This window comes from Populus euphratica, unplaced genomic scaffold, assembly GCF_000495115.2.
Source record: "Populus euphratica unplaced genomic scaffold, PopEup_1.0 scaffold203.1, whole genome shotgun sequence".
NCBI lineage: Eukaryota > Viridiplantae > Streptophyta > Magnoliopsida > Malpighiales > Salicaceae > Populus > Populus euphratica.
Genome location: NW_011499983.1, coordinates 270,440 through 288,583, shown reverse-complemented (window position 1 = coordinate 288,583; position 18,144 = coordinate 270,440). Strand labels below are relative to the sequence as shown.

Here is an 18,144-nt window from a genome sequence, read left to right as displayed (position 1 = left end):
AAGATTAGAATTCTATGAAATTGTTATAACTTTTTATATGAAAGTTGTAGAGGGATAAGTTAGCTAACATTTGGCACTAGTCTTGCCTCAATTAAAGTTATGAAACTCTAAATATGGGAAAAATACCATTAAGAGGTCAAGTTGTTCATAACATGATAGTTTGGTTATTAGAATTAAAACTTTTGTCCATAAATTTTTCTTCATTTTGAGTTATGAGACTTCAGTTTTGAGTCATAGGACACTAATTTTCATTGACAGAAACCGAGTCGTGTGGACACCTGCATGTCAATATACCTAACCTTGAAATTATACTTGATATGTTTTTATATGTTATGATGAGAAAATTAACATGGATGGAAAATGATATGGAGTTGCTATAACATTTGCCTTGAAGGAAACATGACCAAAGATTTTCTTGTGATTCAAGAGGAGCGACCAAGATTAGATCCTTTGCTAGAGGAGGTCACAAGACAAGTGGAGCAAGTGCATAGTTTTTCTTTTTTTTACACTTACATAATTTAATTCTTGAGAGGAATGCAATTATAAATATGCTCATTGTAAGTCAAGACTGGTATATTTATGAGATTAGCTTTGGCTAATGGTATTCATAATAGAATTTGCTTGGAAAGTAAATATGAGATTAGTTTCAGTTGATGGCATCCATGGAGGATTTTGCTAGAAAATGAATTATAAGATTAGCCTCAGCTAATGGCATCCATGTTGAGACTACCAGGAATGATTAATAAGATTAGTTTCAGCTAATGACAATTGCATTAGGATTGCCGGAAGTGATCAATAAGAGTAGTTATGGCTAATGGTGTCCATTTTAGGATGTTTGGGAATGATCAATAAGAATCAATCCGTAAAGGGTATATGTGTTTAGATGATTTAGGAGGATTTAATATGTACAATTGACTAAAAGTTTCCAGGTTGGATCATACAACATTAAAGACTTAGTGAACCTAATTACATAAAGTTACAAAGTTCATATAAAAAAATAAGAGTATTCAATTAAAAATATGTAAATGATGTCTGATTGAGTCTTAAATGATTCTTAATAAATTTATAGGTTGATTGTTAGAATTCATAGGAAACTAATTCAAAACTTATGCTTTATTTGTATTCATTATATGATCATTTTTATTTTTGTTATCAATATAATTATATGCTTATTAAGTTGTGTTTGTAACAGGTCCATCTAATACCCAGGAAGCTCATTAGTTTTTAGGACTCTACTTTGCTAGGCTTATGTAAAACTTTAGCTCAGGTATAATAGTATTAGTTAGGTTATGAATTATACTTTTGTGTAAACTTTGATACATATAAAAATCTTAGTCTGTTAGTTATGTAAAATCTGATGTAATATATGACCCAGAACTTCTTAGTTATCCTATAATTAATCATTTTGAAACTTTTTAGAATACTTATGTTATATTTTAAATTCTCTCATTACATGTTAGTATCCTTTCTCCTTTCAGACTTTATAATATAATATGTAACCTATGTTTATATTAATCTTGTTCGTAGGGTATATATGTGTGTAAGCTATGTTTATATTGATCTTGTGTGGATGGATTGTTTGAGCTGTCAAGTATAGATGATGAAATTAAAGTCTGGAATTATAGGGCCTTGTTGTGAAGGATTGAATGAGTAAATTGACAGTAGTCGATAAATTGGGTCATTTTATGTACAAAGAAAACTCTACTGAAATTTCAATAGAATTTCTTATAAAAAAAATTACCTTTAAATTAAGAGTGCATGCTGGGATCTTTTAGCGTTGATAGAAACGAATTGACAGGACTATTACATGTTATGTACTAAAGCTTTATTTGGTTGATTACTTTTTTTGTAAGGAATTTTTGGCCTAAAAAGTTGTTTGACGAAAACACCTTTAGACCTATTTTGACAGTTTTGTTTTGAGTAAAAATGGTTCTTTTGCCAAACAAAGCCTAAATAAATTTCAAAAATTCTAAAACATTTAAATGACCAATTTAAAATTATTTATCGGTCTTTCATATCTTTTTTTAATAATTTTATTTAGGTTGTGTTTGTTTTCCACTGGCTTTTGCGTTTGCAGTGAGACAAACACAATAAGGTAAGGTAACAAATCAAACTGCGTTTTATATCATAGGGTCCATTAAAAAATTGAGTTTAAAATATAGTTTTTATGCAACAGTTTTTACATGTTTTTTTAACTGAGTTTCATAAAACTCTGTTTGTTTTTGTGTTTCAAAAGTGCTTTTGAAAAAAATAATTTTTTTATTTTTTCTTTGCTTTAAATGTTTTTTTATGTTTTTAGATTATTTTGAAGCCCGGATATCAAAAATAATGTTTTAAAAAAAAATAAAAAAACTATTTTAATGCATTTCTAAGTAAAAAGCACTTTGAAAAGCAACCACAATCACACTCAAACACAACTACCAAACATTTTATAAATGTTTTTTGGTACACATAAACTTCAATCATAATTTTTACCAAACATATATATAAATCAAACTAACCATAACTAACTACACTTTTTTTAAACTTATTTTTTCAAACTATAATCATAAAAGTTATCTAAAAAACAAATACACTCTTAAGCCATGGATGAACCATTGGTTAACAACCCATCAATACCTTTAAGCCACATTTAGGCTATAAAATACAACTTATTTTAGGTAAAATACGCTAGGGATACTAATATATTTTCTTGCCACAACTAGTCTCTTACCTTAAAATTTTCTATACCAGTCCATCTAGATCTTCTAGTGACCCTTAAGCATTTTAACCAATATAATATATGTATAAAGGCAACAAAGAAAAATCAAACAAAAAAAAATAAAACTTATAACATACCTTTTTGACAAGATTTCCAAATTTTATTGGAATTAAAAAGGAAGTTTTAAAAATTATAAGAAATAAAAAAGGAAAAGGTGTAAAAGGGTCATTTAGGCAATGGTGTCTAGATTAAGATTTCAAAAGGGTTCATTCGTGGTATCGATGGATCTATTTGATAGTGAATAAATTTCATTATTAGCATCATCAGTAAATGAAGATAAGCAAAGAACTATGACTATAATGAAAAACACTAATAGTACTAGAAGCATAACGACAACAACAATAATAGTTTTATAATCGATTCATTTTTCTTATTCAAAAAAAAAAGAAAAAGAAAAAAATGGTTGTTTATTTAAGTGGCGAATGGAAATACCTTTGCTAGGTTTATCTTGTTTGAGTTACTTAACATTGTCATCGTCTTTATTTATATCGATATGGTAAAATTATTGTTGACAAGGTGGTGGAAGTAAAGATTAGTCTTCTTGGTTTAGTGTCTTAACCATTGCTGGGTGAGAAGTAACTACATTTGACATAATTTATCTCTTCAATTATCATCATACATCATAGACTAATAGTAGTAGCCAACTGAGATCCACCACCAAAAGAAGACACGAGGATGATTATAGCATTCCATCATAAAAAATTCCATTTTATGAGAAGTTCATAAACACTATAAATGTATTTAACATTTATTTTAAAAAAATATAGGTATTTGGTTGTTTCAGACAAGAAAAATAAGAAAAATCCATTAAAAACATTAGATTGATAACTTGATTTGAGTTTAGATTAATTAATGTTTGATTAAGGTTAGAAAAGCAGGGAAATTGGTGCATAAAAGAGAGACAAAGTAAAAAAAAAAAATCATTTAGTTTAATTCTAGAAATAATAGATATGATGGTACTTTCATTATTTTGTTTAATTTAAAAATTTGAATTAACCTAAAGTGTAGCTTTTTTAAAAACAGAAGCATAGTAAAAAAAATAACTAAATTACAAGATGAAAAGAGTAATTTTTGTATTCTTTTATAGTTGTTAGTAATAATGATACATAGATAGCACTCTAATTTTTTTAAAGTGACTCATTTAGCCTCATTCTTTGACTTTTTTTTTTTGGATTTTAAATTTCATGACATTAAATATTTAAATTCTTTTCAAGAAAATCTTATAATTGAAAAATCTTTTCAAGAAAGTCTTATAATTGGAAAACCATATACAAATACAATGCTATATAATGACCTATTCTCTAAATTTTTAGGATTATGTTAAATTATGTTTCATTTTTATTTATTTCCCATGTATTTAGGATATATTATTATTATTAGCTTTACTAAATATGACACGAATTATAAAATTTTGTTATCATTATAGAAAATTAATTATTTATATATCATGTAATATTATTTATCTAGTACACTCCATGATATCTTGAATTTTGACATTTATGTTTTTTTTTTAAGATAAAACTTTCACAATTTTTTATAATGTTATTTATTAGGATTGTACGATAGAAAGAGAGACTACTTTGGTAATTTGATGACATACGAGATGACAAAGAGGGAATAATAATATTTTTGAAAAGTAGTAAATAGTCTAATGTATGATAAAAAGAGAGAATAGGTATTTTTTTGGGTAAAATTAGATGAAAATAACAAATAACTATCTTGTTTTATATTTGATATATTTTAGAATGGACTAGATAATTTATTTCATTTTATTTTTCATAGTTAATATACTAGATCTGGTCAATTTTAGGCCTAAATTGATTCAAGTTTAAGAAAAATACAAAGAAATGATTGATCTAACCTAACCTAATCAAAAACTTGGGTCAATCCATGACTCGTGATAAAGTACTAGTAAAAATCCAATAATTTTTTAATTTTTTTTTGTCAAAATAAGGTTACTTTATGCAGCAGTTTTTACGTGTTTTTTTTAACCGATTTTCATAAAACTCTGTTTATTTTTGCGTTTCAAAAGTGTTTTTTTTTAAATATTTTTTTATTTTTTTCTTTGCTTTATTTTTTTTTTCTTTTTATGTTTTTAGATCATTTTGATACACTGATATCAAAAATAATTTTTTAAAAAAATAAAAAAAAAACTATTTTAATCCATTTCTAAGTAAAAATCACTTTGAAAAGCAACCACAATCACACTCAAACACAACTATCAAATATTTTATACATGTTTTTTGGTACACATAAATTTTAAACATAATTTTTACCAAACATGTATCTAAATTAAACTAACATAGCTAACTACACTTTTTAAATTTTTTTTTCAAACTAATCATAAAAGTTGTCTAAAAAACAAACACTCTTAAGCCATGGATGAATCATTGGTTAGCAACCCATCAATACCTTTAAGTAACATTTAGACTATAAAATACAACTTATCTCTGGTAAAATACGTTAGGGGTATTAATATATTTTCTTGTCCCGACGAGTCTCTTACCCTAAAATTTTCTATACGAGTCCATCTAGATCTTCTAGTGACCCTGAAGCATTTTAACTAATATGATATATGTATGCACTCCTTCAAAGGCAACAAAGCAAAATCAAACAAAAAAAATTAACTTATAACATACCTTTTTGACAAGATTTCCAAGTTTTGTTGGAATTAAAAAAGAATTTTTAAAAATTATAAGAAATAAAAAAGAAAAAGGTGTAAAAAGGTCATTTAGGCAATGGTGTCTAGATTAAGATTACAAAAGGGTTCATTGGTGGTATCGATGGATCTATTTTTATAGTGAATAAATTTCATTATTAGCATCATCAGTAAATGAAGATGAATAAGGAACTATGAGGAACTATGACTGTAATGAGAAACACTAACAGTACTAGAAGCATAACGACAACAACAATAATAGTTTTATAATCGATTCATTATTTCTTCTTCAAAAAAAGAAAAAAAAAGAAAAAAAAGGGTGTTTATTCAAGTAAGTGGCCAATGGAAAAACCTTTGCTAGGTTTATCTTGTTTGAGTTGTTTACCATTGTCATCGTCTTTATTTATATCGATATGGTAAAATTGTTGTTAACAAGGTGGTGAAAGTGAAAATTAGTCTGCTTGGTTTAGTATCTTAACCATTGGGTGAGAAGTAACTATATTTGGCATAATTTATCTCTTCAATTATCATCGTACATCATAGACCAATAATAGTACATTAACAACCACATCCAACACCAATAGCCAGCTGAGATCCACCACCAAAGGGAGACACGAGGAAGGCTATGACATTCCATCATAAAAAATTTCATTTTATGAGAAGCTCATAAATATTATAAATGTATTTAACATTTATTTTAAAAAAATATAGGTATTTGGTTGTTTAAGACAAGAAAAATAAGAGAAATCCATTAAAAACATTAGATTGACAACTTGATTTGAGTTTAGATTAATTAATGTTTGATTAAAGTTAGAAAAGAAGGGAAATTGGTATATAAAAGAGAGACAAAGTGAAAAAAATAATCATTTAATTTAATTTTAGAAATAATAGATATGATGGTACTTTCATTATTTTTGTTCAATTTAAAAATTTGAATTAACCTAAAGTGTAGTTTTAAGAAAAATAGAAGCATAGTAAAAAAAAAACTAAATTACAAGATGAAAAGAGTAAATTTCTTATTCTGTTAGTAATAATAATACATAGATACCACTCCAACTTTTTTAAAGTGACTAATTTAGCCTCATTCTTTGATTTTTTTTTTTGGATTTTAAATTTCATGACATTAAATATTTAAATTCTTTTCAAGAAAATCTTATAATTGAAAAATCTTTTCAAGAAAGTCTTATAATTGGAAAACCATATACAAATACAATGCTATATAATGACCTATTCTCTAAATTTTTAGGATTATGTTAAATTATGTTTCATTTTTATTTATTTCCCATGTATTTAGGATATATTATTATTATTAGCTTTACTAAATATGACACGAATTATAAAATTTTGTTATCATTATAGAAAATTAATTATTTATATATCATGTAACATTATTTATTTAGCAATTTTGACATTTATGTTTTTTTTAAGATAAAAACTTTCACAATTTTTTATAATGTTATTTATTAGGATTGTATGATAGAAAAAAAGACTACTTTGATAATTTGGTGACGTACGAGATGACATAGAAGGAACAATAATATTCTTGAAAAGTAATAAATAGTCTAATGTATGACAAAAAGAGAGAATAGGTATTTTTTTGGGTAAAATTAAATGAAAATAACAAATAACTATCTTGCTTTATATTTAATATATTTTAGACTCGACTAGATAATTTATTTCATTTTATTTTTCACAGTCAATATACTAGATCTAGTCAATTTTAGGCCTAAATTGATTCAAGTTTGAGAAAAATACAAAGAAATAATTGATCCAACCTAACTTAATTAAAAACTTGCGTCGATCCATGACTCGTGATAAAGTGCTAGTAAAAATCCACTAATTTTTTGAATTTTTTCGGTCAAAATAAGGTTACTTTATTTTTTTATTTGAGTCAATATGGGTTGACTCTCAACCCGTGACTTGGGCCTTGCCTCGGGTCAATACCCTAAATTTTAAAACTGACTCTCAACCCGTGACTTGGGCCTTGCCCCGGGTCAATACCCTAAATTTTAAAATTATGATAATAATCAATTTTATTCTTACATGACTCTCCCAATTTTATAATAATCAATTTTAATAATCAATCTATGACTCAGACCTTGACTCTAGTTAACTCCCGAGTCAAATTTTAAAGCTATAATACTAGTTATTTTTATTCTTATATTGCATCAGGTCAACATGAGTTAACCATCCCATCTTGTAACTAATTCTTGCCTTAGGTTGACTATCCTGACCCGTGACCTGGGTTTTACCTTGGGTTGAGACCATAGTTAAGTTTTACAATAATTATAATGATTATTTTTATCATTATATTAACCTGGATCAATGATCAACCCAACTTGTGACTCAAATCTAGTTCTGGATTGACTCTTGAGTTGGATTTATTTTCATTTTTATATCAAGTCAGGTTAATGGTCAACCTGACTCATTATCTAGAATTTACCTTTAATTAATTACTGAATTAAACTTTAAAATTATAATATTAATTATTTTTATTAATCTTAGTGAATAATCAACTAATTCATAATTGCCATAATTAATTTATTATTAAATTTTAAAATTTTAATTGTCATTATTTTTATTTTTAAATTAACACGAATTAATACTTTGAAGAATTAGACAAGTATATTCTAAAAATTTCCAATGAGATAAAAATCTCTCCACCACTAGAATAACCTTAAAAATAATAAAAGACAAGTTTTGTAAAGTTACGGGTCGCGGTGATGCATTTCACTATCGACAAACCCGTCCTAGGTCTCCTGAATGGTTTGGTCCCAATATCCTCGTTGGCTACACCACCAAAATATCTGCGATCCCCTGCTCCTAGTGAATGTTGTCCTGAAAAGCCTAATTTAGCTCTCCCACAATCATAAATGAGCCGAAAAGCCATATAGCTTTAAAAATAGTGCAAAGTTTTATTTATTTATTTTAACTTTGCATAACGAGAAAGGTTTTTTTATTTTATTTTCTTGACATATTTTTTAAAATAATTTTTTAAAACAACAAATTAATATTTATTTATATTATTTTTTAATGATTTTCAATTTAAAAAACAATAAAAAATATTATTTTAATTAAAAAATATTTTTGAAAAACTTTGTCCACTGTGTTATCTAACACACACTTGAAAACCTGGAAATTGCAGAATTTATAAAAAAAAATTACATCTTTTTTATCCAAATATAAGAAAAGAATCCTTCTCAGCATGAAAAAAAAAAAAAAAGAGGCAGAAATAATATGAAGTGTTCATCAGGTGAGTTTCTTTCATAAACGGGATGTTCAAATTTTTATTTTATTTTTTAATTCTTTTTCCATTACTAAAAACTTTTAGTGAAAAACATTTGTTTTATAAAATACTATATTATTCAAAAATTGGGTTTAAATATTATATTATTTGAAAAAGGCATTTCCAAATTTGAGTAATGCTAAACATCAAGTTTTTTTAAAAAAAATAAAATAAAATAAAAGTAGGATCCAACTATAAATCTCACTGATCTAATGGCCTATGCATATATTTTTATTGTATTTTTCAAAAGAAAAACTTTTAACTAAATGATGTGCTGTTTTTTATTATATATTTCATTCTAATAATTATGAATGCAATAAATTTCATACTATATCATTTAATAACTTTCCCTATCACAATTACCATCATTTAATAATAGGAATTTTGTAAACAGTTTTTATACCTTTAGCATTTTTGAATTAGTTTAAAAACTCAATAAAAAAAGTATTAACAAAAACCTAAAAAGATAGTAATTCATTACAAATCAAGATACAAAACATAATGGATTTGACAAAGTTTTCTTCTATAATATTATAGTTATTTTATCAAGATATTATGTAAACATTATCAAATTTGATTGTAGGTAAATTGAGTTGAACACATTTTCTAAGCACTAAGAAATAATATTTTTATCCTTATATATATATATATATATAGGAGAAATTACCTTTTTAATTTTTATGAGCAGCAAATTGAAGAAATTACTTTTAAAAGAAAGAAAAAAAGATAACTTAGCATGCAAGTATATTTTTATGTTTTCATTCTATTTTTTTAGTTATAATTTATTTGGTAAAGGGAACAATTAAGTTTGGCCGGTTCAGTAAAGTATTGTTTTTGAGATTATCATATTTTTATTTGATTTATTAAAAATTAATTTTTAATATTTTTTTATAATACCATCTCCATTTTATGTGATCATGAAGTTTATAAATAAAATTATAAAGTTTATAAGTAAATCTAGTTTAATTAGGGATTTTTTAACTAAAGATTTTTTTTTTAATATTGAGTTATTTTATAATTCAATAGAATTAAAATATATTCTTTTTTATTAATTTTTTTTATTAATATGTTTTTTAAATTATATTATTTAAATTACCAATTAATGTAATAATTGGATTCTCATATTATTATTTGTTTCCTTAGCATTTTTCATGAGAACCCCGAACCCCCCCACCCCCACCCCCCCGGGGGATCACAGGGCACAAATCTAGTAACTACCTCAAGCTCAACGACAAATCAGCCAAGCCAATCTTCCAAAACTAAGCTCAGGAGTCGGTTCATTGAGCTCCAGCTCCAGCACCAGCACACCTCACCATTCATATAAAGATTGTCCCATAGCTCCTCTAAATTGAGCCCTCTTCTCTACACGATTGTTCCTGATAGATACCAACAACACCACCTCACAAGCATTAGCAAGAATCACAAAAAGACCAGATTTGCAATCACATCAGAACTTCCTAACAAAAATGGCTGGAGTTTCAGCTCTCCCTGCAGAGATTTTGCTATCAAAGCGTGTTCAGGAAATGGTCCTTAACGGTGAAGAACCACAAAAGCCCTACATCAGTAGAGATGATTGCACTAATGAAGCAATTCCCAGTCCCCCATCTGATCTGATTCCGATCATAGACCTCAGCCTCCTCTCTTCTTCAGAGCCATGCTCTGCACAAGAACTGCAGCGGCTTAGATCAGCTCTTTGTTCATGGGGCTGCTTTCAGGTATGAAATTTTTACCCTTCACGGAGACTGAGACTTGAAATGATAGCCCATAATACGGAACATACCACCCATTAGAAGTCTAAAGCCAGTGTCAAGCATGATCTTAGCAAAAAGATCAAGAGATGTGTAGGCAACTTGCATTAGAAGCATGAATATTCAACAATAGATCCAGAATCATTATCTATATGCCCTAACTATATACCCAGAACCTGAGGAAAAAGCTACCTCTTTTGCTTTTTGTTTAGTTGACTTCGCTTTTGTGCGTGCTCCCGGCTACGTTGTTAAAACCACTTGTGCATTGAAGGCAACAGGTCACGGTATTCCAAAATCATTTCTTGATAAGATTCGCCAAGTAGCGAGGGATTTCTTCGAGCAGCCAATGGAGGAGAAGAAAAGGCATGCTAAAGGAGTGGAAGAGTTTGAAGGATATGGAGCTGATCCTGTCCCAGCAGAAGGACAGTCGCTTGACTGGTCTGATCGCTTGTTTCTTAACGTATACCCAGAAGATCGAAGGAAGCATGAGTTTTGGCCGGAGAATCCAAAATCATTCAGGTCTGCAGCATGCTCTTTGTATACATCGACTGCTAGAACATATCAAAAATAGCTTTGGGCAGTTCAGATATATCATCAGAAAACCTGTATCCTCAATAAACTCCAGCAAGATTTATGCGTGTGTATTCTCAATTCTAAACTGTGATTTAACATCAATTAATGCACAAAACAATCCACATGACAGAACATTTAAAAAGTTAGATGTCCTAAGCATATGTTTTATATCATCTTCTTCATCATAAATAGCAACAGTGATTGGGAAAGAATCTGATAGTTTTCTTGGGAAGAACTGGTCAAAGATCTTGATTATAGGGAACCAACAAGCAGAAATAGAGGATTCACAATGACTTGTTCCACAGAATTTCAAAGATTTTGCATTCAGATCAGAATTTTTGTGACTTCTAACATGCACCCAACATATTCATAATTATGCAGAGAGGATTTAGAAGAATACACTTCTAGGATGCAAATATTCACAGAGCTTGTTTCAAAAGCTATGGCAAAGTCATTGAACTTGGAAGCAGATTGCTTCCTGAATCAGTTTGGCAAACGAGCAGCGCTACAAGCAAGGTTCAACTACTACTCACGGTGTCAGAGGCCTGATCTTGTTCTAGGTTTGAAAGCCCATGCAGATGGATCAGGGTACACCATTATCTTGCAAGACGATGTAGAAGGTCTTCAGGTCTTCAAAGATGAGCGATGGTTCACAGTTCCTGCAATTTCTGATGCTCTCCTAGTACTCATGGGTGATCAAATGGAGGTATGGTTAATGGTAATCTTTTATGTGATCTTAACAGGATAGGGACACATTGATACTTCAGGCAAACCCCCAGGAGAATTTATGTTTCGAAAATGCTGTCAGCCAGAGCTTTTGTTTCACTCTTCTTTCTTGACCAATTTAAGCAGCTTTTATGGTAGCCATCATTCTGTCACAACCAGTTGGAAAGGGGTGTTTCTATGATTCAGGAACACATGGTGCTTGCCGAATGCTCTGTGCCTAAACATGCTGGATCTGGCAAAAACATGACCAGTGCAGTGACATAATTCAATTGGCTAGATAAATTTTAAGGAAAAAATGTATTACATAACTGGTGTCTCGAACAGTTTAACAAGCAATTTTGGTAATACAAAACATCTCATGACTGATTACCTAAGTTAATGCAGATAATGACCAATGGGGTGTTCAAGAGCCCAGTTCATAGAGTTTTGACCAACTCAGAGAAGGAGAGGGTTTCTGTGGCCGTCTTCTACGCACCTGAACCAAATAAAGAGATTGGACCAGAAGAAGGTTTGATCAACGAGGAACGAAAAAAAATATACAAGAAAGTGAAAGACTATGCTGATGTGCACTGGGAACACTACCAGCAAGGAAAGAGGGCAATTCATGTGGCAAAAGTTTAGATCTGTGCCATCAGCATGATGCCTTGTGGTTTTTATCACATCATCTTTATACACCTTGCCTGATAATGTCGTGTATATTATTGATAATTTATGTACATTATCGATCTGGAGAAGTTTCCTAAAACTACTCCCTCGTTATTTTCCATCATTTGGCTCCATGTTAATATGATTGAAGGTATTGCTGCTAAAATCTATTTAGGCACCGTTTGGTATTATTGTCCTGATACTTTTAAAGTGCTTTTAAGAATGTCATCATCAATTTAGTGATTTTAAGATAATTTTTTTTTTAATATTTTCAACCACGTTATCAAACACTCTTGTATGGGACGACATGATGGATATAAGTTTATCTCATAAATTCTTAACCAATCTAATAAACTGCTCCATAGCATTCTTATTATACATGAACAACCAATAATACAGCTCAAAACTATCCCCGGCCGTATTCTCCACCAAATCCAACAAAGTCTCGTATCCTTTGGTATTAATCGGCGAAGTCTCCAACCCAAACCTCCTCAATAATCTCCCCACAGTATGGGTGACAAACTGCGATCCGACCGCTTACCTATCATGCTCTGCACAGCTCATTTCAACCATCCTACACCCTTCTTTCGCAAAAACATCAAGAAACCTCTCAACTCTATCAATCCTATCCTCCTCGTTACCAATCCTAACCTTATCATAAACAAAAGGCAAATCAGAACAAGAATTCTTCCCACTTTCAGGTCCAAACATGGGGTGTGTACACAGAATATAAAATTCGACAGGCAAATATCTCAGCAAGATATTCTTAGCAAACTCTTTAACAGACAAAACATCAACTATAAGGGTACTACGTTTGAGTCTCTGAAATGGGAAAGACGGAAGTACCTTCTCGGTCGAAAGAATCGAAGTGCATAAGATTACAACTTCAGGGTGGCTCTCGCAGAGGTCATGTGGGTCGTTGAAGAAAGTGACGCCTAAGCTTTTGGCGGCATCGGTGTAGCTTGTGCGAGAGTAAGCTAGGAAAGTGTGGCCTTGGCAAGAGAGAGTTTTGGAGAGGAACCGGCCAAAGTTGCCGAAGCCCAGAATGGCGATCTTGATGGATTGGGACTTGAGGTGTTGGGTGCGGAGCTGAGACTCATAGTCGTATGGCTGGGTGGCGTCGAGAGAGCGAATGCGGAGAGGGGAGGTTTTCTTGAGAGGGAGAGGGACGGCAAGGGAGGGAAAGTGATTATGGGGTTTTGTTGAGGTTACAGTGAGCATATTTTTTGTCGTTGTCGACGGTAGAAAGACAAGAGACGAGAGAAGAGTTGTCGTCCTCGAAGAGGGTGAAGACTCTTCCTCTGTTGCAGAAATACAGGATAGGTGTTTCGAAATTGGAAGGGCCAGCGTAGATTTCTTATACGTTTCAAGGTTTAGTTAGGTATTACGGTTATTTTTTAATTTTTAAAATAACTTTTATTTAAAAATATATTAAAAAATATTTTTTAAGAAATTTATTTTTAATACTAATATATCAAAACAATTCAAAAATACTAAAATAAATTAATTTAATATAAAAAATTAACTTTTAAAAATATTAATGTAATTTGGTAGTGCAATTAATCTCTCATATTAGTAAATATTCATTAATTTTATTTAGTATATTTTAATTTATATTATGAAGTGTTGTTATATAACAAGAAAGGACATGGTAGTACTATGAATAATAATTTTAATTTATAATTATTTAGTTATAAAAATAGAATAACATGAGCTACATAATAAAAATTAAATATAATTTTACAGGTGAGAAACAAAATGATAATAATTTTTTTTATTAATGATATATTATTTAGACTAAATTACTTAAAAATTATTATTTAGCTATTAATGTATTGCTTACATTATTTTTTTAAATAAAAACTTATTATTATTATTATTTTATTATCATTACCGCTATTTATATCATAATCACATAAATTACTTCTATTATTTTTCATTAATATTATAATTAAAGAAATCATTATTTTAATTAGTATTCATTTTTATCTTCAAAATAACTCATAAAAATTTTAAAATTTCATTTTAGTTATTTATTATTATTCAAGTACAATATTATAATTAAAATATCATTCTAATTTCTTGATTTTCATTTCAATTCCTCCATTTCCATTCCAAACATTTCACTCCTGACGGCTAAAAACCCATCTAAGGGTTAAGAATTCTCATGTAAATGCATCCGAATTGTTAACTTAACAAAACAATAAAGAGAAAAAAAAAATCTCATTTCTATTGAAAAAAGGTGTCTTTCATGCATGATCTCAAATGCTATCGGTTTCGATGGACCAAATGTAATTTTGTCTTACATATTTGTTTGTGCCTCTCTTTTTAAAATGAATTTATAAAGTAATTATTGATAGTTACTTCTGTATTTATATAAATTTCTTAAAAAGAAAATCTAAAACTCTAAATAAAAAAAAGAAGAAAGATAAGACCATCATGTTTTAAGAGAAAAAATTTTCAATTTTATTTTTATTTTTGGGTTATTATATTTTAAGATTTATTAATAACTTACAAGAATAGAAAGAATGTAAGTCAATATAAAAAGAATGAAACATTCTATACACGCATTAACATGTCGTCATCCTCCAAACCAAATAAGAGATGCATGGAATAACTATTTAGGTGGTGGTCAAGTGGTAAGGACTTGGGATTAAGGGGTTTGCTCCCTCTGTGGTCTCAGGTTTGAGTTCTTGGTTGCTCATATGATGGCCACTGGAGGCTTATATGATCGTTAACTTCAGGGCCCGTGGGATTAGTCGTGGTGCGCGTAAGCTGGCCCGAAAATCCATGTTAATCTAAAAAAAAAAAGAGATGCATGGAATATATCATGATGGTCGAGATTTAACAATAATCATGTTATTCAATGTGTTAGATGGCGGTGTAGCTATTGGTGTTGTGCATTTTGCTTGGTTGGTGGTGGTTTAAAGGTGATGGGAGTTTTTCCTCTCTTTTTTTCTTGTTTCTTTCTTTTTGTTTTTCTCTTTTATATATGTGTAGAGCTTTTAAAAACTCAAATGTGTCCTCTAACTTATATTTGTTTTAAAGTTGATTATCATTCCTTTAATTTTTATTTATTTTAATTTTAAAGCTTCTTGAATTTCTTTTGTTCAATTTCATCCATTTGCATTTTATATCATATAATTTTTTTTTATCTAATTTGGTTTTTATTTTTTTAATTATTATTTACCCTTTGCATTTTTTTTATTTTTTCATTTAAAATTTAATTTAATATTATTTTTTTTCTAATTTTGGTCACTATATGTTTATTGCTCTTTGTTTTTCGTTTTTTCATTTATTGTGTTTTTTTATTTAATCTCTAATTATTTTCTTTCAATTATTTTTGCGTGCATGATTTAATCCTCATTATATTTTTTTTATTTTTTTATTCAATTCTTTGATTGTTAAGAATTTTAAAAGTTATTTTTTTGTGTTTGTCTTTTATAATTCTCACCTAATCCACCAGTTTTGATGATTAGTTCGGATTAAGTTTATTCTTTTTTAAACCTTTTTAAAAAAAAAATTTATTTTCAACATTTGACATTTGATTTATTGGGTCTTAAGCTTTGTGAATTATTCTGATTTATTTTTTTATTAATCTATCTCTATCACATACCTTGTATTGCAAGTTGTTAAGGTTAAGTTGGGTTGACTCAGGGTTTTTTTTTATCATCTTCTATTTTTTCCTCACTTTTAATGAGATTTTTTTGACTTTTTTAGAGGAACACGGGCTTCCTCCATGTATTTTCTTTACCTTTTTTTTTTATTTTTTTTCTGATTTTATCTTTCATCATTTAGATTTATAAGATTTGGATATCTTGGAATTGACATTTGATATTTTTACTGTTCTTTATGATATGGAGCTGTTATTTTTTTTAAAAAAAAAGCACTTACAATGCTCAATCATTGTTTTTCTTATTTAAATCAGGCCACCTTGCAACATGTAAGTTGTCTAGTAAGACTCAGAAGCTTTTCTAATGGAACCACAATTTGTTACACCTTGAAGCCCGCGAACAGCAAGAACAAGTATCTGATCCAAATAGGATTTTTGCATGGTAACTATGTTGAACTTGACGATGTCCTAAAATTTGATTTGTTCCTTGAGTCGACTGGTGGGAAATAGTGAGGCTGGATGATGAATCCACGCCCTTCACAGTAGAAATCATCCATATCATTTCTTCAGATTATATAGACATTTTTCTTGTGAACACAAGTTTTGAGATACCTTTCATATCAGTTTTGAAGCTAAGGCTTTTGGGCAATAACACTTACAATAACGTATCTGAGTTGTTGAATGGCAAGTTTGGTTGGGGTTTAGCCTCTTCCTATTCGATCAGGTGAGTCATTTTCTTTCATGTTTTCATGCATTATCTCAATTGTCCAAAAATTTCTCAGTAAATAGAAATATCTAATCATACTACAATGTGAAGAGGTACTGGCAAGTGATTCGAGTGCAACAAAAATTTCTATATAACAAGGTCTAAATTGTTGTTATTATGCTTATGATCGTCCCCGAATCATATCCTTAAAAGTATCATGCCTTTGTCGAAGCAAGACATATTGGATTTCTATAATTTTAATTTTTTTTATTTAATATGGTGTCAGAATTAGATTGTATATAGTTTAACAGATCTTATGGATTTTAAAATTAATAATTATATAAATCTTTAATAGCCTTGAAATTTATTAAACTTGAAATAATAATAATTTCTATACATTTTTAGGTTACAAGAAGGCATAGCACAGTGAATGAGGATGGTAAAATGTTACATATGTTATTGCAGCAGGGGTCATTTAACCATTTAAATATGAACAAAACTTGTTTAAGCTACTTTTACTTTTTTATTTAATTTTATCACTCGGCTTTGTTGATATTTTTTTTATTTTTTTCATTCTTTGTTTTTTTTCTTGATTTTATTTTTCATTGTTTGGGTTTCTAGAGATTGATAATTGATATTTTTTTCATTCTCTATTTATGATGTCTAGCTGTTAATTTATTTTTATATTTTTAAATACACTTACAATGCTTAATCATTTTATTTTTTTTATGTTTTCAAAAAAAAACAAGCCAGCCCACAACGGATAGGACTCTAGCTCAACTTGTTTGAAATTTGATAGGATCAGGTTTGCCAAGAATCCGGCTAGTTTAAGATGTTTAATTGAATGTCATGGAAGTTATTGAGCTTGTCGTCTTTGCAATGGTGGCCACTGCTTTTTGTCTATCTCTTTTAGTTCATACTTAGGATCAATTAGGTTCCATAATCTCATCACTGGAAAGCCAATACTATTTGTTTTAGGCACTTTTTTCATGTTTCATTAGTTATATAGACTATGACATAATAGAAAGTTGAAGCTATAAAGATGATATCAAAGGAATCTATTACATTTCATATGCAAACTACACAAATACTAGTCCAAATAAGGACATTAAAAATAAACCTAAATAGCATGGGAATTTCATTATAGCTATAGACACAAATAAATGTATATTGCAACAATACAATTCTTCTTTTACCCTTTAGCGTCTTAAATTCAAGCATTTAATTTAGGAGTGTTTAAGCCTTTTCATCTAGTTTAGTTGTCATCAAAACATTGTTAGGGGGTGTATTTGTTTTATTCAATTTTTTAGTACAATAAAACTATTATTTTACCCTAAGAGTCAACAAAATTTAGAATTGTTGACAAAAGGTTTTGTTAACTTTTCATAATATTCATAAGAGTAAAAATACTTATTTGCCCTAAAAAT

At 28.9% G+C, this 18,144-nt stretch overlaps 2 protein-coding genes and 1 long non-coding RNA gene across 3 annotated transcripts; 2 read left to right on the top strand and 1 right to left on the bottom strand.

Annotated features, from left to right (window-relative positions):
* The first annotated feature begins 451 nt into the window (after positions 1-451).
* LOC105139928 (uncharacterized) lies at positions 452-1,256 on the top strand. Its single transcript, XR_845086.1, has 2 exons — positions 452-483; positions 1,193-1,256. It is a non-coding gene; the product is annotated as an uncharacterized LOC105139928 (long non-coding RNA).
* An 8,675-nt stretch (positions 1,257-9,931) lies between these two features.
* Positions 9,932-12,564, top strand: LOC105139929 (protein SRG1-like). The gene is made up of 4 exons (XM_011046567.1): positions 9,932-10,421; positions 10,726-10,973; positions 11,409-11,733; positions 12,138-12,564. The coding sequence occupies exons 1-4, from the start codon at positions 10,173-10,175 to the stop codon at positions 12,372-12,374; spliced, it is 1,059 nt and encodes a 352-aa protein (XP_011044869.1). The 5' UTR covers positions 9,932-10,172; the 3' UTR covers positions 12,375-12,564.
* A 110-nt stretch (positions 12,565-12,674) lies between these two features.
* Positions 12,675-13,709, bottom strand: LOC105139926 (arogenate dehydrogenase 2, chloroplastic-like). Its single transcript, XM_011046563.1, is given in 1 exon segment — positions 12,675-13,709. A coding segment is annotated over 1 exon segment (894 nt). The 5' UTR covers positions 13,620-13,709; the 3' UTR covers positions 12,675-12,725.
* Between the last annotated feature and the right edge of the window lie 4,435 nt (positions 13,710-18,144).

Excerpts from the sequence above, each read along its gene's own strand:
- LOC105139929 (XM_011046567.1), top strand. The coding sequence starts at position 10,173 with ATGGCTGGAGTTTCAGCTCTCCCTGCAGAGATTTTGCTATCAAAGCGT. Across the intron at positions 10,422-10,725 it reads GTTCATGGGGCTGCTTTCAG|GCAACAGGTCACGGTATTCC; the intron begins GTATGAAATTTT and ends TGTGCATTGAAG. Across the intron at positions 11,734-12,137 it reads TCATGGGTGATCAAATGGAG|ATAATGACCAATGGGGTGTT; the intron begins GTATGGTTAATG and ends AAGTTAATGCAG.